The sequence below is a fragment of the Bos mutus genome, chromosome 23, assembly GCF_027580195.1.
Source record: "Bos mutus isolate GX-2022 chromosome 23, NWIPB_WYAK_1.1, whole genome shotgun sequence".
Taxonomy (NCBI): Eukaryota; Metazoa; Chordata; class Mammalia; order Artiodactyla; family Bovidae; genus Bos; species Bos mutus.
The window spans coordinates 21852200-21867908 of NC_091639.1; the positions used below are offsets into that span (position 1 = coordinate 21852200).

The 15709-nt window shown below is 37.9% G+C and overlaps 1 protein-coding gene across 1 annotated transcript; it reads right to left on the minus strand.

The window, feature by feature from the left end:
• Nucleotides 1–6370: 6370 nt before the first annotated feature.
• LOC102265793 (olfactory receptor 2G3) lies at nt 6371–7303 on the minus strand. Its single transcript, XM_005911280.2, has one exon. It carries the CDS (start codon nt 7301–7303, stop codon nt 6371–6373), a length of 933 nt encoding a protein of 310 aa, XP_005911342.1.
• Between the last annotated feature and the right edge of the window lie 8406 nt (nt 7304–15709).

Genomic DNA, 15709 nt, shown 5'->3' on the forward strand with positions numbered 1-15709 from the left:
AGATATTATCTTAAAAGATTTATGTTTGAAATTAGTTCATTAAAATTTTTATTAGTTAAATTTAGTTTTGAACATAGTATGGAGACATACATACATCTGGAAATACATGCTTGAAGTTTACACACAATTAATGAAGATCCAAGAATAGATCTATAGAATTCTGGGTAATAGGAAATGTTGCAGAAGAAGTGGAGTCTAGTATAAAAGGGGAGAGGCTATTGCAAATTCATGAACTCTTCTATGAAGTGGCTAAAAATAAAGTTTTCATATCAGAAAAGATTTAATGCTACACACATAGCATTGTTATTACTTCTTGAAGAATTGGCATTTTTTTATAGTTGCTTTTTTTTTTTTTTTTTTTCAGTTTTTTTAAATTTTATTTTATTTTTAAATTTTACATAATTGTATTAGTTTTGCCAAATATCAAAATGAATCCGCCACAGGTATACATGTGTTCCCCATCCTGAACCCTCCTCCCTCCTCCCTCCCCATACCATCCCTCTGGGTCGTCCCAGTGCACTAGCCCCAAGCATCCAGTATCGTGCATCGAACCTGGACTGGCAACTCGTTTCTTACATGATATTTTACATGTTTCAATGTCATTCTCCCAAATCTTCCCACCCTCTCTCTCTCCCACAGAGTCCATAAGACTGTTCTATACATCAGTGTCTCTTTTGCTGTCTCGTACACAGGGTTATTGTTACCATCTTTCTAAATTCCATATATATGCGTTAGTATACTGTATTTATGTTTTTCCTTCTGGCTTACTTCACTCTGTAGAATAGGCTCCAGTTTCATCCACCTCATTAGAACTGATTCAAACGTATTCTTTTTAATGGCTACGTAATATTCCATTGTGTATATGTACCACTGCTTTCTTATCCATTCATCTGCTGATGGACATCTAGGTTGCTTCCATGTCCTGGCTATTATAAACAGTGCTGCGATGAACATTGGGGTACACGTGTCTCTTTCCCTTCTGGTTTCCTCAGTGTGTATGCCCAGCAGTGGGATTGCTGGATCATAAGGCAGTTCTATTTCCAGTTTTTTAAGGAATCTCCACACTGTTCTCCACAGTACCTATACTAGTTTGCATTCCCACCAACAGTGTAAGAGGGTTCCCTTTTCTCCACACCCTCTCCAGCATTTATTATTTGTAGACTTTTGGATCGCAGCCATTCTGACTGGTGTGAAATGGTACCTCATAGTGGTTTTGATTTGCATTTCTCTGATAATGAGTGATGTTGAACATCTTTTCATGTGTTTGTTAGCCATCTGTATGTCTTCTTTGGAGAAATGTCTATTTAGTTCTTTGGCCCATTTTTTGATTGGGTCATTTATTTTTCTGGAGTTGAGCTGTAGGAGTTGCTTGTATATTTTTGAGATTAGTTGTTTGTCAGTTGCTTCATTTGCTATTATTTTCTCCCACTCTGAAGGCTGTCTTTTCACCTTGCTAATAGTTGCTTTTAAAACATATGATGTACATTCTGCTTTGTGTGAAATGATCCCCTGGGTGCAGTATTTTTACAGTGGATATAAGTATATGTATAGAATAATACTTGCATGTATTATACATGCTACTAAGTCGCTTCAGTCATGTCCGACTCTGTGCAACCCCATAGACGGCAGCCCACCAGGCTCCCCTGTCCCTGGGATTCTCCAGGCAAGAACACTGGAGTGGGTTGCCATTTCCTTCTCCAATGCATGAAAGTGAAAAGTGAAAGTGAAGTCGCTCAGTCATGTCTGACTCTTAGCGACCCCATGGACTGCAGCCTACCAGGCTCCTCCATCCATGGGATTTTCCAGGCAAGAGTACTGGAGTGGGGTGCCATTGCCTTCTCCAATGTATTATACATGCATAATTATAATACAATTTGAAAATAAAGTTCATATACTGAAGTTGTCTATCCAAAAATTCAACCTAGTAAATTCGGAGATCTAATTAGTTTTATTGAAAGAGTCATGAATTGGGCAGCATTCCAGTACCAGCTATACAAAACAGGAGGAATTTCTAGGCAGAAGGGGAAAGAGTGGAATGTTTCAGGCTTAGGTCACTTGCATGTGAGGGATGGTCTGGGTCTATGTGTCAGATTACCTCACTGGTGCTGACTAGAAAATTGCAGACTGATTAAGACTACATTCCTTGGAGAGGTTGTATTTAAATTAGGGACTTAGTCTTGTTTTGCTGAAGTGGTCTGAGAACAGCTGCCTCTATCTGGGTCTTTTGTTTCTTTTTCGGCACAGAGTAAGAGTCTCAGTTCAGTTCAGTCACTCAGTCGTGTCCGACTCTGTGACCCCATGAACCCCAACATACCAGGCCTCCCTGTCCCATCTCCAACTCCCGGAGTCCACCCAAACTCATGTCCATTATGTCAGTGATGCCATCTAACCATCTCATCCTCTGTCATCCCCTTCTCCACCTGCCTTCAATCTTTCCCAACATCAGGGTCTTTTCAAATGAGTCAGCTCTTCGTATCAGGTGGCGAAAATATTGGAGTTTCAGCTTCAACATTAGTCCTAATGAACACCCAGGACTGATTTCCTTTAGGATGGACTGGTTCAAAGCACCAAATATGATTCTCCATATTCTTACTCTTATCTTTCACAATATTCATCTTATGTTCAATCGGTACGCACCCAGCAGTTTCGAATATTTTTTCCTTTCATTAAATTTATGGAAATTACACTGCATCTACTTTCAAAGTCCAACTTAAATCTCATCTTTCACAAATGTGACTTTCATGCGCTAATTAATAAAAATATGAGAAAAGGGGATCTTTTAGGGAATTCAAGTACTCTATTATAAGAGAGTATGTTAGGAAATGACAAGAAATACACTTGGAATATTTTAAAAAGGACCGTATCACAAAGGGACTGATATATATTATGCTAAGGAGGTAGGACTTCCTATGATCCCAAGGAGAGTATTTCATATTTGATAAGATCATGGGACTCCAGATTCTGACTAACTTAAGTTCTAATTCCCAGGGCAAGTTATCGAACTTCTAGAAGCTCAGCCATTAAAAAGAATACATTTGAATCAGTTCTAATGAGGTGGATGAAACTGGAACCTATTATACAGAGTGAAGTAAGCCAGAAGGAAAAACATAAATACAGTATACTAACGCATATATATGGAATTTAGAAAGATGGTAACAATAACCCTGTATACGAGACAGCAAAAGAGACACTGATGTATAGAACAGTCTTTGGGACTCTGTGGGAGAGGGAGAGGGTGGGATAATATGGGAGAATGGCATTGAAACATGTATAATATCATATATGAAACAAGTTGCCAGTCCAGGTTCAATGCACGATACTGGATGCTTGGGTCTGGTGCACTGGGATGACCCAGAGGGATGGTACGGGGAGGGAGGAGGGAGGAGGGTTCAGGATGGGGAACACGTGTATACCGTGGCAGATTCATTTTGATATATGGCAAAATCAATACAATATTGTAAAGTTAAAAAATAAAATTAAATTAAAAAACAAAACAGTTTCAAGTTCCTAGGGTGGCAGGTGATAAGTGAGGTACCACATGTGACATACTTGGCAGAGTACCTGGCACCCAGCAAAACTCAGTCCATGTTTACCCACTGATATATTAATGGTGAGACTACTCATGGAATGTGGTTAAAACACAACAATATTTTTATTCCTTTATTCATCTTGCTTGTACCATGTAGCATTCTTTCCTTGGTCCTGGTTTATAGCTTCACAGTGTGCTATAATTTTTTTGGTCATTTACAAATGGTAAAAGTGTCCACTTATAGTAATAAAGTGTTTTCACATTAGTAATTAAAATGTCCATTGTCAAGTGACACTTAATTTACACACAAAGATTCTGTGTTTCCTGAGCTTCAGCCTGTTCCTGTCTGAGACCTTGCAGTGGCGATTTGGTTGAGCTGAGTCCCTGCTTTCCACCTTGTGCATGTTCCTCTGTGCCTCTAGCTTGATAAGCGCAATTTCAGAACTTGCCAGGGCAAACCTGTGCAGAGGGAAAAGGAGAGGTTATGCAGGAAAGTTTACTTGGCTAAATAAATGAAACAAAATTGGCATTATATTGATAATTTTGAAGTGACAGTTAACATACATGGGTTTATTTTAAATTATTCTATTTCCATTTTCCATTATTTGAAATTTTTACAAATTAAGAGCACTAATACTTTGTTCACTGTGTTTCTGATTTCTGGCCTCATTTTATTTTTTTTAGACAAAATGCTCTTATACTTTCAAACTTCTGGAATGTATTCATTTATAATTCAATACATGGTCAATGTTTTATAAATGTCCTGTGTGTGCCTGAAAATTTTTTGTATGTCTTTACACCTTCAGTGGTTTCACTATATTTATTTTGTAATTTTTGCTGTGCTCTTTATATTTTCTATATCCTTATTCATTTATGTTTGTATATATTTTCTACCAATTATCCATCTAATTCTGGCTATGAATTTGCCTATTTCCTTTCTTACTTGTTAGGTTTTGCTTTATATTTTGAAGTTATTTGATAGCATATTAATCTAAGATTATTATAGCTTTCAAGGTAACTAAACAGTTTATGCAATGTCTCTCTGTATTCCTAATAATAGTTCTTCCATTAAAGCTACCCTTTCTGATACTAGTAAGATCATGCCAGCCTTCTTCGTTGGCTAGTATTCACCTGGTATGTCTTTTCCGTATTCTTTACAGTGCATCTTCTTATAGACTTATCTTAGTTTTTAAATTACTCTACTACATACAAAAAGAATATATGGAAATTTTTAATGTTCTATCCTAATGTGGACATAAGAATATAATTTTCAATAGCTTTAAAAATTTTATTGTATACTTAAAATTATAAGATTTTAAATGATTTGGGTAATCTTAGTGCTTAGTAAGCATTTACCTGTCCTAATCAATCAGTGAAGTAATTTGATTTGAATACAACCAGTTTTAATTCTTATGTCAATAAAATTTTATCTCATTAACAGAGATATAGAAAGTTTACTTAGACACCACTTGTTAACCTTATCAATGCCTTCTGACTAAATCATATACTTTCTTCTCCAATGTAGTTGCTTTTCTTTACTAATTTATTCAACTTCTTAATATAGCCAGAAAGAATTTATCTTTGTTAAAATGATCTAGGAATTAATTTCTATTAAAAGAATTATTTTTTTGGCAGCAGCAAACAGCATCTGGGAAATTAGTTCCCTAACCAGGGATCAAATCATGCCCCCTGCTTTGGAAACACACAGTCTTAACCACTGGACCACCAGGAAAATCCTTATTTAAGAAAAAAGCAGACTACATTCATAAAACCATAGCATGTTGCGAGTATATCTAAGCAGGCTCTAGAATTAAAGCCAATAAACTATTGATAATATTCTATAAGCAAATAACTATGTGGATATGGGTAAAATAAGGTCAATATTTTTAAACTGAACATATTACCAAGATTTTAAAGTATGTTATTAGAATAGATAAAACTTTATATTTAATATGAAGAGAATTATTTTCTAAAGTTATGATATCCACAGAAGTGAATAACATACAGGAGGCCAAAGACATGTTTTGGTAAAGAAATCTATATATTGTGACAAATACAGATATTTAGATTAAATGACAATACTTCAAAATTCTAATACATATTTTCTTAGATTTCAGATAGAGAGTTAAAGAATTGATCAAAAGAGATTGAGAGCCATTAAGTGAGGACAAGAGATGTATAAATGAGAGATACTCAGTCTCATGGCTCATATCTCTTGGAAGCTTTCTCTGTGGGTGGAAGAGATCAGAAAAATCCCTGGATGAACTTAGTCCCAGATGCCTCTAGTAAATGAACAAGAATCAATAATCCCCCTGAAAGAAAAACTGTTAGGTAATTGTAGGTTTTCCAGTGGACCTTTATGCTTGTATGTAAACAATGGACAGAACAGTTATGGCCTGTGGAACTACTGAATGAGAGATCTGGAGAACAATAGAAAGTTCTCAAGAAAGTTCTATCTCTATGAGGCAGGTGATTTCTTCTGTGATGAGAAAATAGATCTGTCATGAACATATCTACCCTGCCATTAGTTAATCTCTAAAGCAATAACTCCAGGATTTATAAAATTATAATACGTATACATATGCACAACTATCAATATTTATTTATTTATTCATAGAATCTTTAGAAAATAGTGAAAAGAAAAAAGAGACATAACGTTCTGGAAAAAGAATACGAGAATTTACAGTAGGCAGCTTCAGGGTGTCACTGAAAGAACATTTCATACCATTTTATTCAGGAGATTTAGCTGTGATGTTTACAAACAAAAGGAAAACCCAAAATTCGATGATGCTAAAGTTCTTAATATCTAAGTGATTGTGTGAGGATATTTCACATTTCTCCCTAACTTGGGTCTCTTCCCAGCAACCTTCTTAGTGCCCACTTAGCTTCTTTGTTTCTCAAGGTGTAGATCAAAGGATTAAGTGAGGGTGTCACTACAGTGTAGAAGAGGGTGAGGAATTTGCTGTAATTCTGTGTGTATTTGCTCTTGGGTTGAATGTAAATGGAAGCTAGAGTCCCAAAAAACAAAACCACAACAATTAGGTGGGACCCACAAGTCCCAAATGCTTTCCTCCTGCCTTCAGTGGATTTTATCTTCAGCACACTCCTGACAATGCAGCCATAGGAGACCAGAATAAGCCCCAGAGGTATCACCACATAGAGGACAGAAGCTATGGAGAGCTCATTTTCCAGGAAGGTTGTGTTCACACAGGCAATCTTAATCAGGGCAGGCTCCTCACACGTGAAGTCATCCACCATGTGATGGCTGCAGAGAGGCAATTGGAAAACAAGGATGGTCTGAACAGTGGACCCCACAAAGCCACTGATCCAGGCCAGAGCTGCTAGTTGCTGGAGGAGCTTTGGGTGCATGATCACTCCATAGTGGAGGGGTCGACAGATGGCATTGAAGCGGTCATAGGCCATAACAGTCAGCAGGACACACTCCGTGGAGCCCAGCCCCAAAGCAACATACAGCTGGATCACACAGCCAGTGTAGCTAATGGTCTTGTCAGGCCCCTTGAGATTCCAAAGCATTTGTGGGACAACACTGGTGGTGAAACAGAGGTCCAGGAAGGAGAGATTGGAGAGGAAGAAATACATGGGTGTGTGGAGTTTGGGGTTAAAGTATGAGACCAGTATGATCGCTGTGTTCCCCATCAGTGTCAGAATGTATATGATAGAGACGACAAGAAGGAGAACCATCTCCAGGTGGGGCTGGTCAGAAAAGCCCAGTAGGATGAAACCTGCCAGAGTGCTAGCATTTGTTCCTTTCATTGCTTAATTGTGAGTCACCATACTTGGTCATTCTTATTTTGTTCCTGTGGGAAAGAAAGTCAGATCATAATCATAAAAATATAACAAACTAAGTAAAATGAGCACTTTGACACTGATTTTTTTATATAGAGAAATAACAGAGTAAAATTACACACAAAAAAAATTGGTATAACAAGTTGTCTTGCTGTGTAAAGAAACACACAGAGTCTGAAAACACCAAGTTCATTGCAAGGATATATGTAAACATAGAATTGACATAGATCTACAAGCTGGATTTAGAAAAGGCAGAGAAACCAGAGATCAAATTACCAGCATCCGCTGGATCACTGGAAAAGCAAGAAAACATCTACTTTTGCTTTATTGACTATGCCAAAGCGTTTGGCTGTGTGGATCACAACAAAGTGTGGAAAATTCTTAAAGAGATGGGAATACCAGCACACCTGACCTGCCTCCTGAGAAATCTGTTTTCAGGTCACGAAGCAATTTAGAAGTGGACATGGAACAACAGACTGGTTCCAAATCGGGAAAGGATTTGGAACCAGTCTGTTCCAAATGTATATTTGGAACAAGGCTGTATATTGTCACCCTGCTTATTTAAATTATATGAAGAGTACATCATGTGGAATGCTGGGCTGGGTGAAGCACAAGCTGGAATCAAGATTGCTGGCAGAAATATCAATAACCTCAGATATGCAGATGACACCACCCTTATGGGAAAAAGTGAAAGAGGAGAATGAAAAAGTTGGCTAAAACTTAATATTTGTAAAATTAAGATTATGGCATCCAGTCCCATCACTTCATGGCAAATAGATATGGAAACAATGGAAATAGTGAGAGACTATTTTTCTGGGCTCCAAAATCACTGCAGATGGTCAATTAAAAGACACTTACTCCTTGGAAGAAAAGCTATGACCAACCTAGACAGCATAATAAAAAGCAGAGACATTACTTTACCAACAAAGGCCCATTTAGTCAAAGCTGTGGTTTTTCCAGTAGTCATGTATGGGTGTGAGAGTTGGACTATATAGACTACTGAGCGCCAAAGAATTAATGCTTTTGAATTGTGGTGTTGGAGAAGACTCTTGAGAGTCCCTTGGACTGCAAGGAGATCAAATCAGTCAATCCTAAAGGAAATCAGTCCTGAATATTCATTGGAAGGACTGATGCTAAAGCTGAAACTCCAATACTCTGGCCACTTGATGTGAAGAACTGACTCATTGGAAAAGACCCTGAAGCTGGGAAAGATTGAAGGCATAAGGAAAGGGGACAAAGGAGGATGAGATGGTTGGATGGCATTACTGACTCGATGGACATGAGTTTGAGCAAGCTCTGGGAGTTGGTGATGGACAGGGAAACCTGGCGTGCTGCAGTCCATGGTGTCAAAAAAATCTGACATGACTGATTGACTGAACTGAACTGAACTGAGAACATACATTAGAGCATAACTCTGAACAGATGTGAGAAGTATCTCAAATTCTCTGAAAATAAAATACACGGGCCGTCAATGTGCATAGTGTGAAAAACCAAAGAAATGGAAGGTAAGATGATTGTTACACATATTCATACAGGATAGATGATAGATATAAAAGAAAAATATTGAAAAATACATTGATGAGCAAGAGGCTGATAAACAAGGCATATAGAATTCGAAACATGGAACAAAATAGGAATTGTTAGAATTTTCAAAATTGAAGTGTTAGAGATAATTATCGTTAATATTCATTGTTTTTCTGTGAAGCAAATATTTACTGATCTAATAAGTTTGGAGGAGAACTTCTGAAATCTCCCCATTTGAATCACAGGTCTGCTATTTTAGGAATATGCTATCCAGGAAATTCTATTTACAATCCCCAATAAGCAATTTCTACCCTATATGACATGAATGGTTCACATGCTTTAATGTAGTTTTATTACAAGAGTTCATGAATTCAGCCACTAATGCAATCCAGTGACCTTCCATCAAGTAAGTTATTTTGATTTATCAGTGTCTTTAGTATTAACTTGCAAAGATTAAGAAACACAGGTATGAAAATTTGTACTTCCGAATGGTCAATTTTGAAGTCTTCAAACAGGAACCATCATTTATCTTGGAGATCGAATTTAAACAAGTTGCTTAAAAACAAATGAATAAACAACAAAGCCATCCAATTACAATTACTGATTTCCCTTTATCCTAGCAAGAAAATTAAACTTACTTCTAAGAATCCTTCACCTTTATAGCACCTCTCAGGCAATTATTGCACATCCAGTTTAGAGAGGATACGTGGCTTATTTTCTTTGGCATCTGTAGTAATAATCAGTTGCATTTTAAATTTTGGCCAAGACAAAACTCTCATGTGTTCTGCATACAGAATGATAACTGTTTCCAGAATTATAGCAAAAGAAAGAAACTGATCTTGGTGGTCACATTGGTTAGCATGTTTCTATCTGTCCATGCATTTTGGTGGTATAATTAAAACCCTGAGTGTTATGATGCACCAAAATTGACATTGACCTTACCTGGTTAAATTTCCTCTATTATTCAGTAAAGTGTAAAACAACTGTGCTTTTGAAAGATCCAACATGTCCTGGGGAAAAGACAGCATGTGAGTGGCCTCACTTTGCTTGATGTAACTCTACAATGTAATAATATTTTCTTGTGTATTTGTGTTACAAGAAAAACCAACAATTTCCAACCAGACACTACACTGAAACTGGTCTCACTCCCTTTCACATTTCTGTTCTTAATCAAGATGAGGATAAAAGGACTTATATCTGCAAAGAGACGAAGCTGGGAAGTATTCCATAATTAAGAGTCAATGTCAGTTTATACATGAAAAACTGCTTTTGTTCACTGCTAAAGGCAAGTAGTTCTGGATTTCTTCAAGTTTTAAAATGGATTTTCTTTTTCTTCCCCCACCTAAACAGCAAAGTACTACTTTCCAGAAAGAATGACAATCCAGCTGTGGAGATTCTTGGGGATTTTGATGAGAAGGTCATTTATGATCACAGATCTAGGACAAGCAGTGGAGGAACCCCATGTGTGCAGTTTGTTGGCCCCCTTTTTCCTGTAATCTCATGGTTCAAGTCTCTTCAGATGGATGGTGCTTAGCTTGCTTCCTCTGCACACACCTCTGGAGTTCTTCCCAGGCTACTTCCTACCATTATATTAGAGAGGAAGACATTCCCTGGAGAGAGAAGAGCCATGGAGACTGTGCTTCTGTTGCTGCTGAAAGACAATCAATTGCACACCACCTGCTAAACACACATGTGCAAAATTGTCAATGTTATACAGATAGTACCTTAAAAGATTTATTTGTTGAAATTCATTAAAATTTTTATTAGTTAAACTCAGTTTTGAACATAGTATGGAGACATGCATGTATCTGGAAATATGTTCTTGAAGTTTACACACAATTAATGAAGATCCAAGAATAGATCTACAGACTTCTGGGTAATAGGAAATGTTGGGGAAGAAGTAGAGTCTAGTATCTAGTATAAAAGTCTAGTATCTAGTATAAAAGGGGAGTATAAAATAAAAGTATTGCACATGCATGAACTCTTCTTAGAAGTGGCTAAAAATAAAGTTTTTATATCAGAAAAGATTTATGCTACACACATAGCATTGTTATTACTTCTTGAAGAATTGGCATTTTTTTATAGTTGCTTTTAAAACACATAGTGTACATCTGCTTTGTGTGAAATGATTCACTGGGTGCAGTTTATTTTTACAGTGGATATATGTGAAGAATAATACATGCATATAATTTGAAAATAAAGTTCAGATACTGCAGTTGTCTATGCAAAAATTCAACCTAGTAATTCTGAAGATCTATTTGGTTTCATTGAATGAGTCATGAATTGGGCAGCATCCCATTTATCAAGTAGAGAAGAGCTGTACAAAACAGGAGGAATTTATATGCCGAAGGGAAAAGAGTGGATTCTTTCAGGCTTAGGTCACCTGTGTGTGAGGAATGGTCTGGGTCTATGTGTCAGGTTACCTTACTGGTGCTGACTAGAAAATTGCAGACTGATTAAGACTACATTGCTTGGAGAGGTTGTATTTAACTTAGGTACTTGGTCTTGGTTTGCTGAAGTGGTCTGAGAACAGCTGACTCCACTTGGGGCCTTTTGTTTCTTTTTTCAGTTCAGTTCAGCTCAGTTTGGTCGCTCAGTTGTGTCTGACTCTTTGCAAGCCCATGGACTGTAGCATGCCAGGCCTCCCTTCCATCTACAACACGTGAAGTCTGTTCAAACTCATGTCCATCGAGTTGACTATCCAACCATCTCATCCCCTGTTGTCCCCGTCTCCTCCTGCCTTCAATATTTCCCAGCATCAGGGTCTTTTCCAAGAGTCAGTTCTTCACATCAGGTGGCCATACTGGAAGTTTCAACTTCAGCATCAGTCCTTCCAATGAATATTCAGGACTGATTTCCTTTAGGATTGACTGGTTAGATTTTCTTGCAGTCCAAGGGACTGTCAAGACTTTTCCCAACACCACAGTTCAAAAGCATCAATTCTTCTGCACTCAGCTTTCTTTACAGTCCAACTCTCACATTGTACATGACCACCGGATAAGCCAGAGCTTGACTAGACAGACATTAGTCAGCAAGTAATGTTTCTGCTTTTTAAAATGTTGTCTAGGTTGGTCATAGCTTTTCTTCCAAGGGGCAAGCATCTTTTCATTTCATGATTGCAGCCACTGTCAGTAATGATTTTGGAGCCCAAGAAAATAAAGTCTGTCACTGTTTTCATTGTTTCCCCACCTATCTGCCATGAAGTGATGGGCCGGATGCCATGATGTTAGTTTTCTGAAATGTTGAGTTTTCAGCCAATTTTTTGACTCCCCTCTTTCAATTTCATCAAAAGGCTCTTTAGTTCTTTGCTTTCTGTCATAAGGGTTGTGTCATCTGTGTATCTGAAGTTATTAATATTTCTTTGTTATATTGTTTCTTTTTTAACATCAAGTAAAAGTCTAAATAGCACAAAATTCGATTCTCCATATTCTTACTCCTGTCTTTCATGACATTCATCTTATATTCAATCAGTAGACACCAATTGTTTCTGAATATTTTTTTCCTTTCATTAAATTTATGGAAATTACACCATATACGGTTGAATGGTTGAAGTAGAACGGTTTTATGAAGACCTACAAGACCTTTTAAAACTAACACCCAAATAAGATGTCGTTTTCATTATAGGGGACTGGAATGCAAAAGTAGGAAGTCAAGAAACACCTGGAGTAATGGGCAAATTTGGCCTTGGTATACGAAATGAAGCAGGACAAAGACTAATGGAGTTTTGCCAAGAAAATGCACTGGTCATAGCAAACACCCTCCTCCAACAACACAAGAGAAGACTCTACACATGGACATCACCAGATGGTCAACACCAAAATCAGACTGATTATATTCTTTGCAGCCAAAGATGGAGAAGCTCTATACAGTCAGCAAAAACAAGACCAGGAGCTGACTGTGGCTCAGATCATGAACTCCTTATTGCCAAGAAATTGAAGAAAGTAGGGAAAACCACTAGACCATTCAGGTATGACCTAAATCAAATCCCTTATGATTATACAGTGGAAGTGAGAAATAGATTTAAGGGCCTAGATCTGATACATAGAGTGCCTGATGAACTATGGACTGAGGTTCATGACCTTGTACAGGAGACAGGGATTAAGACCATTCCCATGGAAAAGAAATGCAAAAAAGAAAAATGGCTGTCTGAGGAGGCCTTACAAATAGCTGTGAAAAGAAGAGAAGTGAAAAGCAAAGGAGAAAAGGAAAGATATAAGCATCTGAATGCAGAGTTCCAAAGAATAGCAAGAAGAGATAAGAAAGCCTTCCTCAGTGATCAATGCAAAGAAATAGAGGAAAACAACAGAATGGGAAAGACTAGAGACCTCTTCAAGAAAATTAGAGATACCAAGGGGACATTTCATGCAAAGATGGGCTCAATAAAGGACAGAAATAGTATGGACCTAACAGAAACAAAAGATATTAAGAAGAGGTGGCAAGAATACACAGAAGAACTGTACAAAAAAGACCTTTATGACCCAGATAATCACATTGGTGCGATCACTGACCTAGAGCCAGACATCCTGGAATGTGAAATCAAGTGGGCCTTAGAAAGCATCACTATGAACAAAGCTAGTGAAGGTGATGGCATTCCATTTGAGCTATTTCAAATCCTGAAAGATGATGCTGTGAAAGTGCTGCACTCAATATGCCAGCAAATTTGGAAAACTCAGCAGTGGCCACAGGACTGGAAAAGGTCAGTATTCATTCCAATCCCAAAGAAAGACAATGCCAAAGAATGCTCAAACTACTGCACAATTGCACTCATCTCACATGCTAGTAAAGTAATGCTCAAAATTCTCCAAGCCAGGCTTCAGCAATATTGAACCATGAACTTCCTGATGTTCAGGCTGGTTTTAGAAAAGGCAGAGGAACCAGAGATCAAATTGCCACATCCACTGGATCATCAAAAAAACAAGAAAGTTCCAGAAAAACATCTGTTTCTGCTTTATTGACTATGCCAAATCCTTTGACTGTGTGGATCACAATAAACTGTGGAAAATTCTGAAAGAGATGGGAATACCAGACCACCTGACCTGCCTCTTGAGAAACCTATATGCAGATCAGGAAGCAACAGTTAGAACTGGACATGGAACAACAGACTGGTTCCAAATAGGAAAAGGAGTATGTCAAGGCTGTATATTGTCACCCTGCTTTATTTACCTTCTATGCAGAGTACATCACGAGAAATGCTGGGCTGGAAAACCATAAGCTGGAATCAAGATTGCCGGGAGAAATGTCAATAACCTCAGATATGCAGATGACACCACCCTTATGGCAGAAAGTGAAGAGGAACTAAAAAGCCTCTTTGATGAAGGTGAAAGAGGAGAGTAAAAAATTTGGCTAAAAACTCAACATTCAGAAAACTAAGATCGTGGCATCTGGTCCCATCACTTCATGGGAAATAGATGGGGAAACAGTGGAAACAGTGTCAGACTTTATTTTGGGGGGCTCCAAAATCACTGCAGATGGTGACTGCAGCCATGAAATTAAAAGACGCTTACTCCTTGGAAGAAAATTATGACCAACCTAGACAGCATATTGAAAAGAAGAAACATTACTTTGCCAACAAAGGTCTGTCTCGTCAAGGCTATGGTTTTTCCTGTGGTCATGTATGGATGTGAGAGTTGGACTGTGAAGAAAGCTGAGTGCCAAAGAATTGATGCTTTTGAACTGTGGTGTTGTAAAAGACTCTTGAGAGTGCCTTGGACTGCAAAGAGATCCAACCAGTCCATTCTGAAGGAGATCAGCCTTGGGATTTCTTTGGAAGGAATGGTGCTAAAGCTAAAACTCCAGTACTTTGGCCACCTCATGTGAAGAGTTGACTCATTGGAAAAGACTCTGATGCTGGGAGGGATTGGGGACAGGAGGAGAAGGGGACGACAGAGGATGAGATGGCTGGATGGCATCACTGACTTGATGGATGTGAGTGAGTGAACCCCAGGAGTTGGTGATGGACAGGGAGGCCTGGCGTGCTGCGATTCATGGGGTCGCAAAGAGTCAGACATGACTGAGTGACTGAACTGAACTGAATTGAACTGAACACCATATACTTTTCAAAATCCAACTTAAATTTCATCTTTCACAAATGTGTCTTTCATGATCTAATTAATGAAAGTATGAGAAACAGATCTTTTAAGGAATTAAACTATTCTATTATATCTAGCAGAGCGTGAGTGTAATAGAAAATGACAAGAAATACAGTTGAAAGATTTTTTAAAGTACCATATCACAAAGGGAGTGATATATATTATGCTAAGGAAGTTGGACTTCCTATGATCCCAAGGAGAGTATTTCATATTAGATAAGATCATAGACTCCAGATTCAGATCAACTTAGATTCTAATTCCTTGGGCAAGTTGTTGAACTTCTAGAAGGTAGTTTTCAAATCAATAGTGAGTGGAATGACAGTTTCAGGTTCCTAGGGTGGTAGGTGATATGTGAGTTACCACATGTAACATACTTGGCAGAGTACCTGGCACCCAGCATAACTCAGCCCATGTTTACCCACTGATATGTTAATGATGAGACTACTCATGGAGTGTGGTTAAAACACAACAATATTTTTATTCCTTTATTCATCTTGCCTGTACCATGTAGCAGTTCTTTCCTTGGTCCTGGTTTAAAACTTCAGAGTGTGCTATAACCTTTTTGGTCATTTACAAATGGTAAATGTGTCCACTTTTAGTAATAAAGTATTTTCACATTAGTAAATAAAATGCCCACTGTCGAGTGACACTTGATTTACATGTAAAGATTCTGTGTTTCCTGAGCTTCAGCCTGCTCCCGTCTGAGACCTTGCAGTGGCGATTTGGCTGAGCTGAGTCCCTGCTTTCCACCTTGTGCATG